The sequence below is a fragment of the Mustela erminea genome, chromosome 14 (genome assembly GCF_009829155.1).
Source record: "Mustela erminea isolate mMusErm1 chromosome 14, mMusErm1.Pri, whole genome shotgun sequence".
NCBI lineage: Eukaryota > Metazoa > Chordata > Mammalia > Carnivora > Mustelidae > Mustela > Mustela erminea.
In genome coordinates this window covers 89276455-89294344 of record NC_045627.1, presented here as the reverse complement: position 1 = coordinate 89294344, position 17890 = coordinate 89276455, and the positions used below count along the sequence as shown (strand labels likewise).

The window sequence follows — 17890 nt, the reverse complement described above, 5'->3', positions numbered from 1 at the left end:
CAAGGACTCAGCAGCACCTGAGGGAAAAGAGCAGAAAAGGTCCCAGAAGTGCACAGGAGCTGTGCGAATGGGCAGAAGGGCCAGGTTTGGCTCCCCGCTGTGCAGCAGCCACCAAGGGGCACTCAGGCAGGTGGGAGCGAGGCTCAGATGTCCCCCCTCCCCTGTAGGGACCAGTTCTCAGGACGGTGGGCTGCACCGTGGCCCGGGAGAACCAGGAAGGTCCTGCCGCGGGGTTGACGCAGCAGCACGAGCGAGGGCTCTGTCCGGACTGCGCCCCTCACACACAGGTTCCTGCTGGGAGTATTTTTAACCCCCTTCTTGGGAATCGGGAGTTAGCAGGGCCTCCGAAGGAAGCACCTGCAGACCGTGCCAGGCCCCGCAGAGCGCGCTGCAGCCGGACCAGCACCGAGGGAGCCGTGAGGCTCCTGTCCCCCAGAGCGCGCTGCAGCCGGACCAGCACCGAGGGAGCCGTGAGGCTCCTGTCCCCCAGCGGGCACTGAGGACGTCTGTTCAGGAGGAGGACCGTGCACTTGCGCAGGAGCTTTTATCTGGAAGGCTCTCCAAGCTCTCACCAAATCGAACTCTAGCAGGGACTGCCGCCTCCCTAAAGAAACCCGTCCACGAGGATGCAGCCAGACCGTGCCGGGACCTCAGCTCAGCCACACGGCCTCCCCCGTCCCACAGGCCTCCCTTCCCGGTGGACCGTGCCCTGCTGCTACACACCTTGCGTGGTTCTGAGGTGAGCAGAGAGGGTGGTCGGTGTTCACTACCTGCTTTCCTGAGCCCTCAGTTGACTGAATCCCCAAAGACGGCCGGGGCTGGCCTTCCCTTCTCGGGAGCGGCTCCTGCGACCAGGGCTGGGCAGGTTCAGAGGCCCCGTGCAGGCCCCTTGGAGGCACGGCTAGGGGCTGGGGAGAGGGGGTCTAGGCTGCAGAGCTTTCCCACAGGACTCGGGGCCCTAATGGCTTGCAGGAGCGTGTGGCTCAGTGCCGCATACCTGGGCCCCTATTGCCTGCCAAGACGCTCACACGTGCACGGACTTCTGCTCGTAGCTACGGCAATCAAAACATGCAAAAGCAATACTTTTTGCACAATATCACATGTTGCTTAATGTTTAGACACTGGTATTTTCTCCAGCTGGGTTTTTCTTAATTTAAGTCAACAAAGCAATCTGGAAGCAAACATGTTGCTGGTGTTTGGGAACCAAACACAAGTGACGTGTAATAGGAAGACATAAGAGAAGCCTCGGGTGTGGGCCTGCTGGGGGTGCCTCAGCCGATGAGGGGCAAGGAACGAGACGGGACACAGGCCGCGGGTCCCCTGCTCTGCCCCTCGCAGCCCCTGTCCCGGGAACCTGGCACTGGATGAGAAGCCGGTCGGCGGGGACCTGACAGCCAGCAGGTAAGGGCAGCCGCAGGAGCAGTGCATCTCCCCTTCCTGCGCGCCAGCGTCCACGCTACGACCACCTGCAGCACCGGCTCGGTCGTCGGACGCGGGGCCACCTGCTCTGCTCGAGCACTGCCCCCCACCATGAGCTCCCCTTGCCAGTAAGCCGGGAAGGCGACTCAAACCACAGTGTTGAGCGCGGGGCCTCGCGAAGGTGCCCTGCAATACCGGGGCCGTGTTTACCATCCTAACTAGCGTCTGTGCAGAATTTCCGTCTTGCGGCTTTTCTCAATGAAAAAACATGGAGAAAACTTTAAAGCCTTGTTAACGATGTCCTTTCATCAGTCCGGGCGCCGCCGGGCTGGGCTCTGTGTCCAGCCGTGCCTCACTGTCCAGGCCCTTGCCCCAGGCCTCACTCCCCCGGCGGCCCAGCACACATGCTCTGGAGCCGCCGTCCGGCTGATGGAGGCCAGACGCGCTCATCTGTCGGCAGCTGGAGCCACCGGGTCCGAGCCCTGCTGCCTCCGCCGCTCAGAGACGCGTCAGGACCTGCACTTTCTCCAGGCTCTGGGTCCGGCTTTCAACTGCCACCCTCTTCCCTCCAGACAGACAGAAGGACCGACGGGCTGCATGACAGAGCTCCGTTTAAATCTCGGCGTCTTTCAAACTGATTAACAGGTAAAGTTGATGTGGGCTTCAGCTTCCTAAACACCGACTCTCAATCAAATGCTGGCGAATGGAAAAGGAAAGACCATGTATGGGCTGAGGGAGGCCAAACAAAGCGAAATCTGCACTTAAGGGCCCCCCGCTGCCCTCACCCCCTGACCCCACGTCAGGAGGGCAGCGGGCACACACACCCAAAGGACGCACTGGGATTCCCAAATACTCCCAAATACATCACAGCTCGTGGACCAAGAGCAGGGCTCAGTTTCCCGACGGGTCTAGCGGGAAAATCTTTCAAGTAAAATAACACCCTTTATCCTGTGTGTCCACATATGTCATTTATCGCTTCAGAGTCCTCCTAAAGGCAGCTTGAAACCAAAATCGCGTAAGAGCTCGGCCAGCTCTAGAATCAACAGTTTTCACACTGATTCGGCTATGATGTCCCGCCTGCTCTCACGGTGGCCGGGCTTTGGGCCGGTGCTGCTGCCTGTGGTCCCAGCGACGGGGTGGGGCATGTGGGTGCCATGGGTGGGGAGACACGGCCACCAGCGCCTGTCCGCCCTGCCAGTGCCACCGCAGGGAGGACAAGTCCTCTGGAGATAGCACACACGCCGCACGGGGCTCCCGCGGGATCAAGCCACCACTTGGGTTTTTAAGCAACCGCCTTGTCCAGGCTTCATCCTCCCATGACAATTTTAAAGGAAATGAGTTCTGGGATAACGCGGTTGCTCACGAATGGGTTAAGAAACAAAAAGGCGGGGTTGCCTGGGTGGCTCAGTGGGTTAAGCCTCTGCCTTCGGCTCAGGTCATGATCTCAGGGTCCAGGGATTGAGCCCCACATCGGGCTCTCTGCTCAGCTGGAAGCCTGCTTCCCCCTCTCTCTGCCTACTTGTGATCTCTGTCAAACAAATAAAATCTTTAAAAAAAAATAAAAAAGAAACACAAAGGGTGTTAGCATAAACACACCTGCACTGGACAGGCCCGGCCACTCGGAAGAGGAGATTCTGGGTGAGCACATGGTGTGCGGGGAGACTCGGAAGAAAACGGGCGCCCAAAGCCCCTCGGGATAGGAAGGACTTCCCTCTCTGGCTAATGTTCGAGACACGCACGGCTTGTTCTGTAAGTGCGTCTGCCGGGTAGGAAGCAGACAAGGATTAGAAGTCCCAGTTAGGTACCTACAAGGTGAGCCTACTTGCCCCCCGAACATGCCTGGCCCGCGGCCCGAGTGTCTAGAGCTGCAAGGAGCCGGTCCCGCAGAGTCCACACTCCCTTCGGGGCCCTCTACTGCAGCCCCGCTTCAGCGCCTGCGCCTACGAGACACTGTGGTGTTTCTTCTGGAGGCGGTGGGAAGGCAGACTTGTGCTGGTCCTCCATCTCTCGGTGCAGCCATGGGACATGGTGGATGGGGGGGGCCTTCCCTGGCGCTTCTGCTGCATGTGGGGAAAGGGGCTGGTGAGCAACACGGCCGCCCGCTGTAACCCTGGGCGCCTGCCTGGCCAAGGGCATCGGCGTCAAGGACGCGTGGTCCTGCAAACACAGACACCGTCTCTGAATCTCTCACTGGCTCAGTCTCTGGAAACAGGGAGCACAGTGCACCCCAGTCGAGCTCCCGCGCAGAGCCAGCCGTCCCCTGCCCGCGGGTCTCCGTGTCCGTGTTCAAAGTCCCCCGTGCCACGTGGACAGGGAAACCAATCCATGCAGGAGACCCGGGGCTGAGGCCGAAGAACACAGCTTTCTTGTCTCGACATTTCTTTTTATTTGGAAAACATTTTTGTATTTCTTTGTGCCTTTCCTTTTCCTCTTTATTTCCATAAACTGCGCCACAACCGTGAGCAGCACGGCTCCAGGCGCCCCGCGTGGGCTTTCATGTCGGCCTCTGCAGAGCTTGTCCTTGGAGCGGTACACGCGCTGGTTTGAGCCCGGTCGCCGCCTCTGTCAGCGGGAACCTCGGGGCGCATATCAAGCCTGTTCTGACAGAGCCGAGGAAGCCCTGGGAGACAGAAAACAGAGCGCGGGTTTGTTCTGCACCGAGGGCACGGCCCGAACAGGCGGTGCCTGGCCACGCCGGGCCACAGGGTCGCCTTGGACTGCGCTGATGGGCAGGCCCCTGGATGCACATGGCTGAGCCCCGTGGGGCGCTGGGGCCTTGCATGCTGCTACGGGGGGCTGTCCCACCCAGGACGCTCCCTCGGAGCCCACCCAGGCGTCTGTAGATCGCAGTGGGAAGCACGTGGCATCTTCCGCTCTTTCCTGACCCAGGAGGTGGCCTGCGTGCCCAGCACGTGGGTGGCAAGGGACAGCGGAGCATCGCCGGGGCCTGCCAGCAGCACCGATGGCACCTCGTGCTCCGCGGGCCCGTCACAGAGCCGCTCGGAGAGCTCCGCCCTGCCCCCACTCTCACATCCATCACAGCCCCTGGTGGCTGGGGGTCTCCCAACCGCAGCCCTAGTGCACTGCTAGGGTGCCCTCTATCGGAAAGCAGCCAGACGGAGTCCACACCCCTGCCCACAAGGAGAACCTGCTGTGGAGAGCCCCCGCCCTCTCCTCCCGGCAGAGCACAAGGGCAGAGTGTGATCACGTTTCTCCGTGACCGTGAGTTCCTGGAGAAGAGCATTTTCCTTACAGAATTTACGATACAACCTCCTCCTTGGCCCCCAAATGCAAAGTGTGCCCCAGACCCCTACCCGTCTTCCGAACACGTCAGAAACCCAGGATCGAGCCCCTCTGCCAGCGCAGGGAGATGCCGAGAGACTGTGCTTATGGTCTCGCAGCCGGCCGGGGGCTCAGCGTAGGTGGCTCAGGGGTCCGTCCCGAAGTCGGACGCTACGCGGCTGCCCGTGCGAGCAGGACGGCATGCCCGCAGACAGAAGCTCGGAGAAGGAGCGGAATCGGAAGACAATGCAGTGATGTTCAGAGCTCTCTATTTTTGAGGAAAAAAATGCAAGAATTTGTTGGAACTGTGTTTACATTAGGTACTTGTTCTTTTACAGGTGCCAACATGAAATACAAAACACACCCACACCGCGCCCTCCACAGGCTGTGTATCTGCGGCGTTCAGGGACCCGTCCAGACCGTCTGAGCTGCCGGCCGTGCCCTCCGGTGTCCCAGGAACCCTGGACACAAACACAGCTCTCTACTGTGTGGCGGGGTGCGGCTTCCTTTCTCCCTAGATCCCAGGCTCTATTTTATTTATCTGCGTGCACAGCTACAAGTTCCCCGTATGCTTTTCAGATCTACTTAATTACGAAGCTAAAATGACAACAGGGTAATGAAGTGTCAGCCCGAGGTCCTTGGTGGACGCTGGAAATACTCCAGACTGCCCCTGGGGACAGGAGCTGACCCACCTTCTTGTGTGACCTCTGACTTCCAGGCTCGGTCTTGGGGTACGGGGGAGGAGAGGTCGGCAAGCCTCGTCACCTTCTGTTCGGGGCACGCGAGGGTCAACCGTGTCAGGAGAGGGGCGGGGGCCCGAGGCCAGGCCCCTGTAAAGGAGCCATTGCGACCAAACCCGCCTCAAAGAGCCGTTTGTTTTCCCGGCTCGCGCTGGCAGGCGGGTCTCCTCCACTCGGCAGACACGACCCCGGATGGACGCCCCCGGTGCTGGCCTTCCTGGCCGGGAGAGAAGCGAGGCGGGGAAGCCCCCGTGAGCACCATTTCCGGGCTGCCCCGGCCGGCAGGGAAGGTGGGAGCGGGAAACACGGGCCAGGCAGCCTCGACGGCCGAGAGGACGGGGAGCCGGGCCGTGGGCGGGGGCGGCCAGCTTCTCAGGCCTGCGTGGGGACCGGGGCGCTGCGGGGGGCACAGCCGCTGGCCCCGCAGACACCTTCCGGGACGGTCGCCCCGCTGCCTGCCAGGCCCCTGCTCTCTCGCCGTGGCGCTGGCGGATGTCAGAGAGGGAACAGCGCCGCGCGGGGACGCCTGCGAACAAGGGCCGCTCTTCCCGACCCGCTCTGCTGCGAAACGGAAGAACGAGCCACACAACGCGCTCCACGTCCCTCAGGACACGTCCAGAGCTTTAATACAACGGTGCCAGCGCGTGCCGCTCCAACACGGCCGCCTGCAAACCCTCAGTTCCGGCCACCCTGCACCCCAAGCTGTGTTCCAGCCGGATGGGAACCCCCGGGACTGGTCGGCTTCCCCGCAAGGTGGCCCTCGTGGGCCAGCAGCCACTCCTTCGTGGCCAGGCCTCCGGAGTAGTTGCCCACGGCTCCGCTGCTGCAGATCACGTGATGGCACGGGATGAGGATGGGCACCTGGAAAACAGGAAGCCGCCGTCAGTCTGGGCTCCGGGCCAACGGGGCCTCCGGGGTCACAAGCAAGGCCCCTGACCACAACTCACCTAGCAGGGGCTTGGCCACATGCAGGCCGCCCACTGGCTGTCTTGGCCCTGCACACACCTTGGCCTCTGAGGGCCTTGGGGGGCCAAAGGGTGCCACAATGCCCCAAGCCAAACGTCCAGCATAGTCCAGAGAACCCCCTTACAGCAGGACCCGGGAGGAGAAAATTGCTGCTGGTAAGAAATCAATCGTGTACACTTACCAAGTTCAAAATTGCATTTCCAAGTTACGGGATGGTATGCAAAATCGCAAATATCTCGAGAAGCGACAGGAACCTTCTGGGAAGGCGGTACTCACAGAGGCATTGGCAAACTGGCTATCAGCCACTACGGTCTTTATTTTGTAAACACAGCTTCATCAGAACATAGCCGTACTGTCTGTGGCTGCTTCTGAAAGCCTAAACTATTTACCATCAGGCTCCTTATAGGAAAGGTTTGCTGACCCTGCTTCACGCCACGCAGGGCCCTGGGAGCGTCTGTCTGCGCTCACCAGTCCTGGGATGTTTGGGAAGGTGCAGAAGCTCTAGTCTTCATGTGTTCTCACCTGAGCGGCCACTGCTGCTGCCACCCTGCCCCTGGACACCACCACTCCCACAGTCCCTCAGGACTCCAGACCAAGGGCCACAGTGGCCCTCACCCCTCGGCCGGCCTCAAATAGCCTCTCACCTCTGGAGACAAACTGCGTGATCAGGTGCCTGCCTTAGTGAACAGAATGGCTTCACTAAAAGCGAGGTCATCTTATGATGAAAACCAACCCAAACACAGTCCTACAGAGAGAAGCCAAACTATGGTTAAGAGGACCCACTGCTGGGGCGCCTGGGTGGCTCAGTGGGTTAAAGCCTCTGCTTTCGGCTCAGGTCATGGTCTCAGGGTCCTGGGATTGAGTCCCGCATCAGGTTCTCTGCTTGGCGGGGAGCCTGCTCCCCCCCGCCTTTGCCTACTTGTGATCTCTGTGTCAGATAAATAAAATCTTAAAAAAAAAAAAAGAGGACCCACTGCCGGGACCAGGGGCAGCCGGGTGTCACTGAGACGCACCAGGAGAGGTGCAGGGGGGCTCGGTGCACCGCGGGCTTCCGCCAACCCCGCCCGTCCGACCTATGGGCAGCTCAGCTCACTGCTGCCCCAGTCCCAGGGGAAGTGCAGGCCGGCCCGCAGCCCCAGAGGAGGAGGGCCCGAACCGCAGGCAGGTTTCTCTAGTGGACTCTGAATGCCCCAAAGACGGACCTCCCCCATGCCCAGCACGCTCTTCTGCCTTGCGTAGAGCCGCTGCAGCGCAGAACTGTGGGCGTCTGATTCCTCACATCCTAGACTGGACGCCGGGGCCTGTAGGCGCTGGACACGAGGGAGCTCATGGTCACACGGGGAGACACTATTCCCACAGCCACACGCGGGCCAACAATCTCGCCGAACACATTCCTGGTAGCCAGTCCTACCAGGGGAGGAGACCTCTGTTCCCTCCAGAGGTCGGAGGCTCATTTTCAGCAGCTGTCGCCAGGGGAATGCCTTGGTCCTCCCACTACGGCCTGGGCTGCGTGGACGGGAGCTCCGAGGACACCCAGAGGCAGACCCACTCGGAGTCTGTCCTCAGGACAGAGTCCACTGTGGAGCGCGGGCACAGCGAGCCTTGCCCTTGCTTTTGATTTCCACGTGGCAGGACACCCTCCGCTACGAGGGACAGGCCTGGCCTTGCTCACCCCCATCCTTCACCCCTGCCTGAGGCGAGGAGGACTCCCTATGCTTCACCCCTGCCTGAGGCGAGGAGGACTCACTGACTGGCCACCCTGGGAGGAAGGGACGAGCATGCCCAGCTCGGCCGCCCGTGAGGTCCCGCAGGGAGGCCCCGTCTGCCCCACGGCTCAGGCGCGGTCAGCAGAGCCGGCCCTGCCGGGGCTGGTACAGCACAGGGGGTCCGATTCCAGAGGAGTTCTTGGGAGGCCCCCGTGGCCATAGCCCTGCCCCCAGCCTTTACCCTACTAAAGCTGACACCCTGATGTCCTCTGTCCGCTTCTAAGCTGGCCCAGAGCACAGGCGGGAAGGCGGGGCGGAGCGGACGGAGTCGGTCTCGGGTTGTGGAGCTCCCTCCGTGGGCAGCACACAGCACGGCAGGGACGGCCATGCCCGGGCCACCACACGCAAGGGTACACGCGGTGTTCCCACTGCAGGGGCTCCGGCAGATGGACGGTCATTTTGCTTAAAGATCCCAGCAAGCAGTCACTCAGAATCTGAGGGACTTCCAGGAGGCCCGGGTCAGTCAGTCCTATTTCCTAAGTGGCTCGATCCTGACTGGGGTGAAGGGGCACAGGTGGTCAGTCCCCGAAGGCCCAGTACGTGCTCGGGGACGGTTCTCGTCGTCGTGCAGAGCACAGAGCACAGTGGCGGCCTGACAAGGACAGGATGGCCAGTGAGGGCAGCTACAGCAACCGGCTCAGCGCTGGAGACCGAGCTGGGGCAAAGGAAGCGTACAGCTGCTCTGCAGACCCCGCCCTGGAAGGGACACAGGAGGTGCCAGGGACCATGCAGCGCCAGCCCCTGTCCTGCCCTCGGGGGTCACGCTCATACGGCCGCGCCCGCAGGGTCCCAGAGGTTGAGGGTCTCTCAGGCTCCTTCGACGGAGCCCGCAGCTCAGCAGAGAGGAGATCCACATCTCCTGCCCCCAAGCTCCACCTCCAAAGACCTGAGCTGGACAAAGCCATGAGCCGTCAGTCAGGTATGTTTCTAGAAGAGCGGCTAAGCACACATACGTGGTATCCGGTTGTCCTGGGGCCATGCGTATGTCTCAGCTTGCCACACCCTGCCTGGAGTGCACCCTTGGTGGGCGCTGAGCTGTGCCCGACCCTGGGCAGATGGCATGGTCCCCAGTCCCGTCCCAGATGCAGCACTCAACAGGGCCACGGGGAGCGCGGGCTCTGTGCCCGGCGCAGACCACCACGTGTCCCCGACAAGCCCCAGGCCATGCGTGGTCAGCCTCGGCTCACATGACATCGCTGGCCCAGCTCACATGGCACCTCTGAGGCAAAGATGCGTTTCCAGCTCAGCCAAGGCAGGACTGGCGCCCAAACTTCTTGCCACGACACCAGCTGCTCGAGGGGGAGTGCTGGGCATGGCCTTGGGTGCTGGTCAGCCCCGCAGGTCATCTGGCTTTGGTGGTGAGAACCTGACTCCTCCCACATCACACTGGTCCTGGTTCTGCCTGGAAGTGTGGGTTGCCATGGGAACGCACGCAGTCTCAGGGTGGTCTCAGAAGGAGCAGCAGGGTTGGGGGTTGGGGGAGACCTGGCTTCCTCTTGCGCCGTTTCCCTGATGGAGAGCAGCACTACTGCCCCGTCCCACATGCACTTGCCATTCCCACTGTAACTGGCCATTGTCAGAACGCAATACTGACTCCGATCGAGGGTCTTGATCCAATACGATAGTCACGTTAATAACTGCTGTGAGGACATGATCAGATGACACACAACTGAAGCTCTGACTGAGAGAGAGAGAGAGATTTAGTCCAAGCTGGGCTCACAAGCATTTAGGACCAATTCAATTTTCCTACCTAACAGCAGACTTCATGAGTGAGCTTTGATTTTCTTGCCCTGCTCCCCGAGCTGTGGAATTACAAGAGACGGACTGGGAAGTCTCCGGCCCTATGCATCACGTGGACAATAGCGCAGTGGTCGTGGGATGGAGACGCTGAACTCCCCGGCCAGGCTTGACCTTGTGCCTGCAGCGACGGGCACAGGGACTCACCGAAGACACGCTGCTTTCTCTCCTAGACACGGGGGCACTGCTTCTGTTTGTGTTAATTTTAGTGGCAGATTCAGACTACTAAAATAACGAAAGCTGCCAAAATTTATTGGAGCCCTAAGGACATTTCAAAGGATCCGTGCCCTCTTACGGTCTCTCCTTTAAAGCCCCGTGCTGCATAAAATGTAATTTTTATCAATAACCAAGCAGCACATAATATCACAGCCGCATCGAAATCCTCACGCTGTGAAATCTAATTCATCCAATACGTGAACCCATCCCTTACACGGACCCTTTCTCAAAAGCTATAAAACTTCCAAACCCATAGATTTGTCTCCAACAAAAATAACACGAAGGGGCCTTTCAATCAATAATGGAATCCCTCTGATTCTAGTGCTGGCTGAATATTTTTTCCAACTTCGCCTTTGTTCTCGTGGTAGTAGCCCACAAGGGAAAGAGCTTGTTTTCACTCGCGGCCTCATCAATACCTAAATCCTGGTGAGCAAGTGACACGGAGAAGCTGTAATCAATAGCTCCCTGTGCGTTTTTTCTTCTGGTCAAACAGTTCAGCCCGCTGACAGCCCTGACACTTAGAACATGAGGCTAAATCTTCATCAACGGCCATCTGGGTGACTGGCAGAACAAGACTCGGGGGGTCATTAACGCTCGTGGCGATCTGTGAGTAAACTAACTCGTCAGGAATGCGTTTGTTTGGAAGAAAGTGGGGAAACGCTCTGTGCGACGCATCGATTGCCTTTGAACTGCATTTAGCAAATTCTGAGGATGAGGGAAGGGTGCTACTGTGGGGCGCCCGAGGCGTCTTCCGTCTGCTCCACCAGTACGAGGACCCTGCTCCGCGGGGGGTGAGCGCACTCACCTTCTGGAAGCGGCCACACCGGCTCACCTGGGCTGGCGAGTCTTTGGTGGAAAACCTGGAAAAATCGCGTGCTGGGGACAGGACCAGCCCCCGCACGGCGCCAGCCATCCCTCCCGCTAGTAGGGAAGAGGACCCCACGCCACGGCAAAGCTGTCATGTGAACCGGCACGTGCTCGTGTTCATGGCGCCACCTGAGGAATGAACGCACGACGAGCTTCACGGTGCCCCGCGACATTCCAAACCCGTCTTTCACTCTCCTTGAAATGCACAATTGCTCTATTCAGCCCGAACAGATGATCTGCGAGCGCATCTCCACGATGCTGTCGGTGCCGCAGCTGCCGCGTGGGCTGTGCGGCCCGGCCCCCCGCTGCCAGTGCCAGGGAAAGGGGCTCCCACATGTGATGGCCGTGTCGGTTGTGGTCCAGACCCTGCTCAGGGCCCCCGTCCCCCAGGTTCCGGAGTCGCCTCTTGGAGGCTCTGTGATCCCTTCCAAGGAGGTCTTAGGTCAAGTTTAAGGTTCCCCAGGAGGCCGAGCCGAAACTCCCCTTGCAGGAACAGCTTCGGCAGCCCTGTGCTGTGACGGTGGCACCGCTCCGGTCCTGCAGCCGCCCGCACCTCTGCCACCAGCTCAGGCCAAGGGGCCCAGCGTGAGCCGTGGGTAGTGTCCAGCCACAGTGGGTCCCACGGATGGGCCCCCGAGGGCTCGCCTCCAGCCCGGTTGCTGTCGGCATGGGAGGGTGCTGAGAAGAGGGGCCAGGAGCCTGCCTGGTTCTCCCACCCGGTGTCCTCATGGCCCTTCTGCTCTTGGGCACGAGACTGGGAAGTCAATACGCAGACTTTAGGGACATTAGAGTTTTAAGCCTTGTGAGATCCAATTTTATAAATTTCTGTGACTGGGGCCCTATCTGAACAGAGACGTTCATAGAGATTAATAGCAGGAGGAGAGAGGCCTTTTGGTTGCAGAACGATAAATGTTTCTAAAGATCGCCGCAAGGGTGATCGTTGAGCACTGACGGCATCTCTGTGGCCGAGTGAGACGCCGCTGTCAGCACCCGAGGCAGGGAGGGTCCCCTGCTGTCTGTGTGTCCGCCGGCAGCACGTGTTTGCAGAGCACCGGACAGGAGGTGTGCCCCTGCGGGAGGCATCAGCACATAGCACCTGCGGTGCACAGTGGGAACCGAATCGCCCCTCCATGGCTGAGAAGAGTGTCCCCCTCCACTAAGGGCGCGAGGAGTAGAGACTTGGCCTGAAGGAGGCACAAAGATCTGGGACAGAGGGAGAACGTCCACGGGACACAGCGACTGCGGGCCGCGGAAGGGCAGGCGCAAACCCGTTAGCTTCTAGCGCCCGTCTTGCCAGGTGTGACAGGGAGCCGCGTCCTGCAGCGTCCCAACTGCGGATCTGTCCCGGGCCGAGTCCCGCTGCTCAGCACCTGGTGGGGACGGTGGCCTTCCCAAGGAACAACGTGGTTCAGACTTCATCAGGAACCGTAAAAAGATTCACGCCGGAACGCGAAGCAGAATCACCTCGTGCGCACGGTAAAGCTGAGCCCGTGGTGTGTGGGGGGACGACTCAGGACAGGTGGGCCACACCGCACCAGAAACAGGACTGCTGTGGAGCGGGGCACCGATGGCTCATGATCCGCCGTCGCGGAGGACCCGGGTCGTGGCAAGGCGCGGGCGTGACCGGTGGCCCACGTTCCAGGCTGCTCCCGACCATCCGGGGCGTCTCTACGTGGCAGAGAATTCTCCAGACTAGACACGCAAGACGGTGCGATCCACCGCGACCCTGCCGGTTGCTTCTTAGACAAAAGAAGGCAGTCGCATAAACGTCACCTCTCGGAGAGCCGGGGCTCTGCCCTCGGGCAACAGGGACCCAGCGGCAAGAGCAGTGAGCCAGGTGTGCCAATGCCTGCCTCTCCCAGGGGACCAGTGACAAAGATAATGCTGGAAATACACTGCAAAGCTACAGCAAGTTTCAAAAAAGTGAGGTTTCTCTGATCTAGTAATTTCCTATTCCAGGATGTGATGGTCCTACTTTCCTCCCCCTGATAGGATGGGCCATTTCCAACCCATCAGACCCTCTCCCACGGCTCCAGGGGGAAGGCAGCACGGAGGCGCCAGCAGGCCGCAGCCCAGTACTGGAGGGGCTACCAAGAACAGAAATATTCCCGGTCTCACTCGGCTGTGTGGGGTCCCCCAAGGACCTGGCTGCTTTGGGATGGGGGCACCACGGCCTCACAAGGACCTGCTTTCTGAGCCAGCACAGCCTGTGGTCCAGGTGCAGGCGTGGGGACGACGGGCACGCGGCCACCCACACCGGCCCGTCCTCTGGTGAGCAAGGCTTTGCCTGCAGTGAACCTCCCTTTCTGCAAAGTCTGACCACAGATGCACAGGAGGGACAAGGACACAAAGGGGCTTGGGGAAGGAGCCACTCCCTGGGGAAGACACGCCCAAATGCCGTGAATCAGCCCCGTTCCCCAGGTGCACACTCTGGTGTCAGATCTCCAGCCTCCCTATGCATGCGGGATCCCAGAATACGTCTCCTTCTAGGACGATGCTGCATACGGGCAGCCTGTCTGCTTGGTTTCTGGCTGTAGGCCTGGCCCCTGAAAGAGCGCTGGGCACGTGCGAGGCAGCCCGTGTACCCAGTTACGGGAAGAACGAATGTCATTCGCCACTTTCTCCAGGGCCTGCCCGCCTCGGTACTGCCTCTGACGATGAGCTGCTGTGGTTCCCACATGCATGGGGGGGGGCTTTTGTGCGAACGCTTCCTGATGATCCCCTCACCAAAGACGGGGACCAGGGGCGCAGACCTACCAGAGCCGTCCCTGCCTCTCAGGGGAGGGCCCGCCGCGAGCGTTTCGTCTCCTCCCCGCCCAGCGCGGCTCGGGCTGCCTGGGGCACACGCCTACCTCTGCGGCCCGCACCCCCGCGCGCAGCGCCCAGGCCCCCCGACCGACCGCGGCCACGCTGACGTCCACACAGACCCCAACTTACAGGGTTGCTCCTCATGGCTCCGCCCACTGCCCGCGCAGCTTTGGGGTTGCCTGCCAGGGCTGCTAGCTGCTGGTACGAAACGGTGTCTCCGAACTTCACGGCCTCCTGCAGCTTCCGCAACACCTGTGCGGTGAAGGAATCTGAAAGGCAGAACACAGAATGACGCCCTGTGGACAAACGGCCCCCAGGCTCTGATGCAAAGAGCTGCCAGTCCTGCAACAGAAGACACATGCACAGCCACACCCACAGGAGTGCGACCCTCAGTTAACACACGGCCTTCACGCACGCTCCCTTCAGCCCGTCCCTGGCACCGTGCGGGCTGTCCCCTTTGCCGGCGGCCCGCGGCTGTGCACCCCACACCTGCAGCATCCTTCCGTCTCCCCGGGCTCCGCGCAGCACCGCGCCCTGCCCTCTCTTCCAGGACCCGCGTGCGTCAGTGCGTGAGCAGCTCAGTTACTGAGCCCTGAGCCCTGCCTGCCTACGCACTGCAGAACCCTCTACACCGCCAGTGAATTCCCCGCTTCAGCTGGGACGCAGAAGGAGAAAGAAGCCATGGGTCGGGCTGTGATTTTATGCTAGCCGTCCACATCCGGCAGCGGACAGGCTCAGAATGCCAAACACCGCGGTCCACGGGCCGGCGGCGACCTTGGCTATAGGCATCTGTAATGAACAGGGCTGCAAAAATGACTCTATTCCCATTTTAATGGACTAAGCACGTCAAAGTGCATTTGCTCCTCCTCCCACTGCAGGAACGAACAGGTGAGCGCGCGAGGACACTGTCTCCCTCCACCGCCAGGTTTTGGAGCGGTTTCCCAGGCATGCGAAGGAGGCTCGTCTGAATCGATACCTATTGTCTTTCCGAAGGGAACACACGGCTCGGGAGCACTGGACACGGAGCCGAGTCCCCCACGGCAAGGGCACCGAGCCCTTGGGGCGGGAGTTCCTGATGGCAACAGCAAAGGGAAGGCTCCCGCGGGCAGCACCGTGTTCCGAGTGTGTCCACAATAGCACTAATTACACTCGGTGCCAAGCTGGCCAAGTGCGATTTGGTTCTTAAAGAAAACACACCCTTACATGCGTGTTAAATAATAAAAATCACTTCTTAACTGAAGGGAATGATAATCACTTCACTGGAAAAAAAAATCTGTTTAGTCTTTATTATAACATTAAGCAAATTAAACATCAGCATAATCCAGGTGATACTAGAACAGGGTCATCAAAGAAATTAACTTTGTTGTTCATTAATTTACATGGATTAGTCGAGGGCAGAAAGATAGCAAATGTGCTCCAGTTTTTTATGATATAATTTCAAACTGTACACCATTTGTGGCAGGAGGGTGACTTTGGGGTTAATCAGACTGATTTGTCCTTTTAATTGCTTTCTATTCAAAGAAAATTCATTAGATAATGTTCTCTTCAAAATTCATGAATCAATTTAACTGAAGAAACCACATTAACAGCTTTGGGTTCATTAGCACAGCGTTGTGTTACTGGTTGATTGCTCGGAGGGTTTCCTTAGGCAAACACACTCTGTTTACCGTGATTTCCTCAGAACCGGTTCTGAAATCACAGTGTTAATCAGCGTCATTGTTGCTGCTGTTACCCTCACTCAAAAACAAACAAACAAAAACACAAAAAAAGGAAAAAGAGGAAGAAAAACAGAGAAGGCAGGCTGCCAGGTGGTAACCTGGGGAGGGAGCGACTTCGGGGGGGCCTTGGTCTGAGGAAAGCAGCCCGGAGAGCAGCGCAGGCCGCAGAGGCCCCGTGTCCGGCCTTCCTGGGAGAGCGCCAAGGCGTCCGTGGTGGTCTTCTGTGGTGCCGCCGGGATTTCCAGGAGAAGAGCCTGGAACGGTACCAGACCTGGAGGACGAGGGTGAGCCCTGTGTGCGTGTGTGTGTGTGTGTGTGTGTGTGTGAGCTTGCCCGGGGCAGAGACGCTCCTGGGCCAGCCCCGACCAGAGCACAGCGGTCAGGCCACGGCCACCCAGCCCCTCCCTTCCAGACATGACCGTGTCCCATCCTCAAACAAGCGCTATGTCTGCACCGGGCACAGTCTATCAAACATCTGTAGCTTCGCCATCAGTCTTCGATGGGAAATAATCTCTCAGCCTGCACATACCGGGCAACGTACTAGGAAAAATAGCTCGAAGAGCACAATCCTTAGCAATCCAGCGCACCGCCAAGGGAACGTATCTGAAAACTCCATTTCACCCTGCCGGGAGCAAATGCACTAATTAGTCGGAGCCGCTCTCGCGACCGGGCCTTTAACCCTCACCCGGGCAAAGTCAGAGCACGAAACTGCTGTCCTTTCTGGGGGGCTGGCGCCTCGGGTTGTTAAATATCCTTCTACAACGGGGAAACACCTGCTCGTGAAAATCAACATTCACGGATGTAGAAAATAGATTTTCTGGAGGCTGAGGTGTCCACGGAAGTCCTGAGCGCCTGACCATCGTTTCAGGCGGCCCAGAGGGCAGCCACGAGACGAAGATGCTTCTGTCTCCCATCTCCGGCCCTCCCCAGGGAGCGGCGCGACCCGGAGCCGTGCGGAGCGGCCTCGGCGGCTTCACCTTCTTCCCGCCAGTCCTTTCTCCTGCCTCTCCCGGCCTCCAAGGACCGCCGGCCAGGCCGTGTTCTGCGGTGGGACCAGGGTCAGCCCTGCTGGAGGCCCAATGGCTGCTCAGCGCTCCCTTTACGTAAGGACACAGCCACTGTCGTCTCCGTGTGGGTGGCCACTGACCCTGCCACCACGACACCCGACCCGACCAAGACGGCTGTCTCTCTCCTCTCCAGGTGGGCTGTAGGTCATCAGCCTCCCAGGGGCCGACGAGGTGGTTTTCCAACCCTGGCCACGGAGGACGTCATCCTGTGCCGTGGACACCAGGGTTTTTCGCAAGCTCTTCTCACGCGCCGTGTGGGAGTCGCGATCAGGGAGCGTTCAGTGGCGCACCCAGACCGACGCGCGGGGTGCGGCTCTGGTTAGGGAGCCTCGGCGGATGCCAGCAACACACGGCCGACAGGAGGAACTGACCAGGGGCCAGTGTCTTCCTCCCCCGACCTCTGCCTCCTCCCGTGACACACACTGTCACGACAGCTCCCTGCCAGGCAGGGCCCCGCATGACCCCGCACGGCACCGCACGACACGACACGACACCACACCGCATGACACACACCGCACGAACCCCGCCAACCTCAGGAACAGCTGGTCCACGGCAGGGCAGCGCCCGGAGACCGGTTCTCTTTAAAACCAAGGCTGAGACTCAGCCCCTCTTCTCCAGTGAGGGAGAGACCCATGCTTTTGAGTTCTTGGGGGCAGAGTCATTCTTTCAAGGTGACCTTTGCTGCAGGGTGCGGTTTCCGGGACAGGGCCGTCTTTCAGCCACCCAGGCCTCGGGGCTCTTGGCCACAAAGCAGCAGCTTATGCAGGTGCATGTGCACAGGTGCCGCAGCAGAGCGTCGCAGCAGCTATCCGGGGGCTGGGCAAGGATGTGTCTGCCATGTCCCCGTGCACAGAGCGCAGAGCCCAAGCTCCCGCAGGAGTCCCCTGCCATGGCCTCCAATGGCCTGGTATCCCCGGCACCAACTGTGACTGTATGACAGGTTTTCAAGTTTCCAAGGGCTTTTCCCTTCCAAGGTGTGCCTTCTGCTGGCCCTGGCACTGAGGGTGTGCCCAGACTGGCACCCTGGAGCCCCAGATAACCTGGGGTGTGAAGCCAGTTCTCTGACCCCGGGTATCTAGAGGAGAGTTTTTTTTTTTTTTTAAGCTTTTATTTATTTATTAAGCAGACAGATCACAAGTAGGCAGAGTCAGGCAGAGAGGGAGGAGAAAGCAGGCTCTCTGAGGAACAGAGAGCCTAGTACGGGGCTCCGTCCCAGGACCCTGGGATCATGACCTGAGCCACAG

At 59.8% G+C, this 17890-nt stretch overlaps 1 protein-coding gene across 5 annotated transcripts in view; it reads right to left on the bottom strand.

Moving 5' to 3' along the window:
• Nucleotides 1-1137: 1137 nt before the first annotated feature.
• MGMT (O-6-methylguanine-DNA methyltransferase) overlaps nucleotides 1138-17890 on the bottom strand; it is a 278908-nt gene continuing 262155 nt past the window's right edge. For 4 of the 5 annotated variants that reach the window (XM_032313067.1, XM_032313068.1, XM_032313066.1 and 1 more), the window contains exons 4-5: nucleotides 13991-14130; nucleotides 6015-6302 (exon numbers count right to left, since the gene is read on the bottom strand). In XM_032313067.1, coding sequence (XP_032168958.1) covers nucleotides 6117-6302; nucleotides 13991-14130 — 326 coding nt within the window. In that variant the 3' untranslated portion in view covers nucleotides 6015-6116. Of the gene's footprint in view, nucleotides 2116-6014; nucleotides 6303-13990; nucleotides 14131-17890 lie in introns of those variants that run through there. The other variant, XM_032313069.1, reaches the window with a different exon arrangement.